Source organism: Egretta garzetta, unplaced genomic scaffold, assembly GCF_000687185.1.
Source record: "Egretta garzetta isolate BGI_Z169 unplaced genomic scaffold, ASM68718v1 scaffold46, whole genome shotgun sequence".
Taxonomy (NCBI): domain Eukaryota; kingdom Metazoa; phylum Chordata; class Aves; order Pelecaniformes; family Ardeidae; genus Egretta; species Egretta garzetta.
In genome coordinates, this window is record NW_009260268.1 from 7,030,347 (window position 1) to 7,033,942 (window position 3,596).

At 40.7% G+C, this 3,596-nt stretch overlaps 1 protein-coding gene across 1 annotated transcript in view; it reads left to right on the forward strand.

Moving 5' to 3' along the window:
* Positions 1–1,004: 1,004 nt before the first annotated feature.
* MTMR7 (myotubularin related protein 7) overlaps positions 1,005–3,596 on the forward strand; it is a 25,581-nt gene continuing 22,989 nt past the window's right edge. Inside the window, exons 1-2 of the mRNA XM_035897715.1 lie at positions 1,005–1,073; positions 2,625–2,753. Coding sequence (XP_035753608.1) covers positions 1,020–1,073; positions 2,625–2,753 — 183 coding nt within the window. The 5' untranslated portion in view covers positions 1,005–1,019. The remainder of the gene's footprint in view (positions 1,074–2,624; positions 2,754–3,596) is intronic.

The window sequence follows — 3,596 nt, forward strand, 5'->3', positions numbered from 1 at the left end:
CATAATATCTTTAATATCAATGAGAATGTTAATTTCAAGCTATATGCTGAATAGTTATTCATATCACTGACAGCTGGCATCTCGTGGCAATGGTGTCTGGCTGCCACGGGTCACCAGGATTAAGACACTCACGAACATAAATGCAGATATATTCCTAAAAAAAAGTTAAAACTCCAGCACAAGCAAAGTTTATTATACAGTCCTTGACAGACCGTGGCAGGTGGCATAGCTACTTGCACAAGTTCATGGTCATGATGGAATGACTGATGTAACATATGCTATTTTTATGCCATTACAACATCTGTATCATGAATGTCTTCGCTGCTAATTTAAGGATAGAATTTTGCAGTCCACAAAACTAGTATTTCATTGAATGTATTGGAAAATTCCCTATTTAGGGACAAAGACTTCTGAGTTAGTTCATTTTTGGAAGATCGTGCTGCATAGTCCATTGGTCAGAGCTTTTGTCTTTGCCACGGGACAGATGTTACGTTAATAAAGGGACTTTGGAGCTACCTCTGCCCAGGAAATTCTTTTGCAGAACAAGTGCTTATTCTGGTACTGACTAGTTTTCTTTGGATGAAAGCTTATTATCACTGACATTTTATCTTTGTGCTGGGCGAGGCTTTTACAATTCAGTAGAGAGGAGCTCTAGCAGAACGGTATATTTTAAGTAGCTTTACTAATCAGGCACATGTACTGCAACATATACAAGTAACAAAACAGCACAGTACTTTCAAAGTACACTTGAAAATTATTATAAGCCAGGATACGTGCTTTTGTCTAGTAAAGCGTGCTATTTTAAAAGAGAAACTACATAAAGGACAATACCAAATTTGGCTCTGAAGTATGATTTCAGGATGAGAAATCTGAAGTGTTTTACTGTTTCTGTTTGTTTGCTTTTTTTTTTTCCAGTGAAATACGAAGAGCTGTATTGCTTCTCGTTCAATCCAAAATTAGATAAAGAAGAACGAGAACAAGGCTGGAAGCTTGTGGACCTCAATGAAGAATATAATCGGATGGGTATTCCAAACAACTATTGGCAGATTAGTGATGTAAACAGAGACTACGGAGTGAGTTGTTGTGATTTTTCGGTTACAGAGGGTGTAAAGTGAATCAGCAGGCTGACTGTGGACTACCAAAATGCTTAGACGCAGGATCCCTTTGTGCTCAGTGCTGTACACACATGTAGCAAGGTGCAGTTCTTCCATTCTTTCACATTAAAAAGCACATAGAAAGGATGTGTCTTTGTCTAATACATGTGGAAATTAAGCGCAGAAAATGTGTACACAGCAAGTTTTAAACATTAGTACTTGGCTGCCTGGGGAGAAGTTTAAATCATACCTAATGTTATGTGTCTGAATGAGCATTTTCCTGACATGTAGGTTTATATAAAATTACTACACAGTCATTTTAAGATAAAAAATTAGTTGAAACAGTGTATTTGGCAATATTTTTTCCTCACTGGCCAGCCTCTGAAACCTCTGTGTTTGACTGTTAGTGTTTTTCTCAGTCATCTGACAGGTCATAACTCTTCCTAGCTGTCTGCTATCCTGCCCAGTTCAGTCCCATATGATTGAAGTCCCTAGAATTTTGATTAATTGTGAGAAATAGTAACCAAAGTATTTTTGAAGGAAATTTGTCCATGGACTCCATTGACTCTGTTGCTGGAGGAGCATATCCATGTTAAGGAAGGCCTGTGAAGTTCTCGGGGAAGACTGAATGTGCTGTCAGAGTTTGTTTTCTTTTTGGTAAAAACAAGCAGAAAAAGTGTTTAACCTCTCTTAAGATGAAGTGTAGGAAAAATGGCATCATGAATAAACCCCAGTTCACCACAGCAGCGTCTGTAACAACAAGCCCTTCCTCTTCTTTCTCCTTCATTACGTATCTCCAACTCTCTTAGAACCTAATTTCTTCCTGGGCATCCTTAGTCACCTCAGAAAGTCCCAGGGAGATACTGGAAATCCATTTGACACTGGCTAGAATGCCAGTATCAGGAAAGGGAAGTTAGACCAGGGCCATATTTGTGGTCCCAATTGTCTCCAGAGGAACTTCTGGGTATTTTTGCAGCCTCATTGGGTTCCTTTCAGAAGTGGTAGGCATTTTCAGAGCTGCTTGCCTTTTGGTATCCTCATTTCATATGGATTAATTTGTTTTCTCCAAATCCCTATTTTGTCATTTTTTTTTAAATCAGATTTGCTGGAAAAATTGGCTCTACAGTCCCCTCCCATTTTAACAGAGGGGTGTTTGAGAACTTGACCCACTCCCATCCTTACTTCCAAATTCTGCTGCAGACGAATCTGCAGTTGTAAATACAACCTTGCTGTACATAATAGGGAATCTTTTCTGGTATGAATATATGTTATACCTGTCTGTTCTCAGTGAGGCATGAATTACCATTTGGAAATACAGCCCTTCAACCCTTCTGCTTCAGTTTTGCCATCTGTAAGTTAGAATTAATAGTTCCCAGCTTCAAAAGACTGTTTTGAGAAATGTCAGTGATATGTATACAATAATTATGGAATATTCCCTGAGATTAGTTCCTTGGTATTTTGGTTTTGCTGTGGAGATGGCTAATATTAGTTGTATTTTGTAGACTGAATAAGCAGAGTTTCCTTTCACAGGTCTGTGACTCCTATCCTACGGAAGTGTATGTACCAAAGTCTGCAACTGCACACATCATAGTGGGGAGCTCTAAATTTCGGAGCCGAAGGCGTTTCCCAGCTCTTTCCTACTACTGCAAGGATAACAATGTAAGTGGGAGTCTGCAGCTTTGAAGTGTTTGCTTATTTTGGCCTTGCTTTCATAATTCTTCTAGTAAGCTGTCCTGGTTTCGGCTGGGATAGAGTTAATTTTCTTCCTGGTAGCTGGCACAGCACTATGTTTTGGATTTAGTATGAGAATAATATTGATAACACACTGATGGTTTAGTTGTTGCTAAGCAGTGCTTACACAGTCAAGGACTTTTCAGCTTCCCATGCTCTGCCAGGGGCACAAGAAGCTGGGAGGGGGCACAGCCAGGACAGCTGGCCCCAACTGGCCAAAGGGCTATTCCAGACCATATGATACCATGCTCATAATAGAAGCTGGGGGGGAGTTGACCAGGGGGCAGTGACTGCTGCTCGGAAACTGGCTGGGCATTGGTGGGTGGTGAGCAATTGCATTGTGCATTACTTACTTTGCATATATTATTATTATTATTATTATTATTATTATTATTATTATTATTATTATTATTATTTTTATTATTATTATTCTCTCTTATTAAACTGTCTCTATCTCAACCCACGGGTCTCACTTTTTTTCCTTTTCTCTGATTCTCTCCCCCATCCCACTGAGGGAGGGGGGGGAGTGAATGAGTGGCTGCGTGGTGCTTAGTTGCCAGCCAGGTTAATTTTCAGCTTCCCATGCTCTGCCAGGGGCACAAGAAGCTGGGAGGGGGCACAGCCAGGACAGCTGGCCCCAACTGGCCAAAGGGCTATTCCAGACCATATGATACCATGCTCATAATAGAAGCTGGGGGGGAGTTGACCAGGGGGCAGTGACTGCTGCTCGGAAACTGGCTGGGCATTGGTGGGTGGTGAGCAATTGCATTG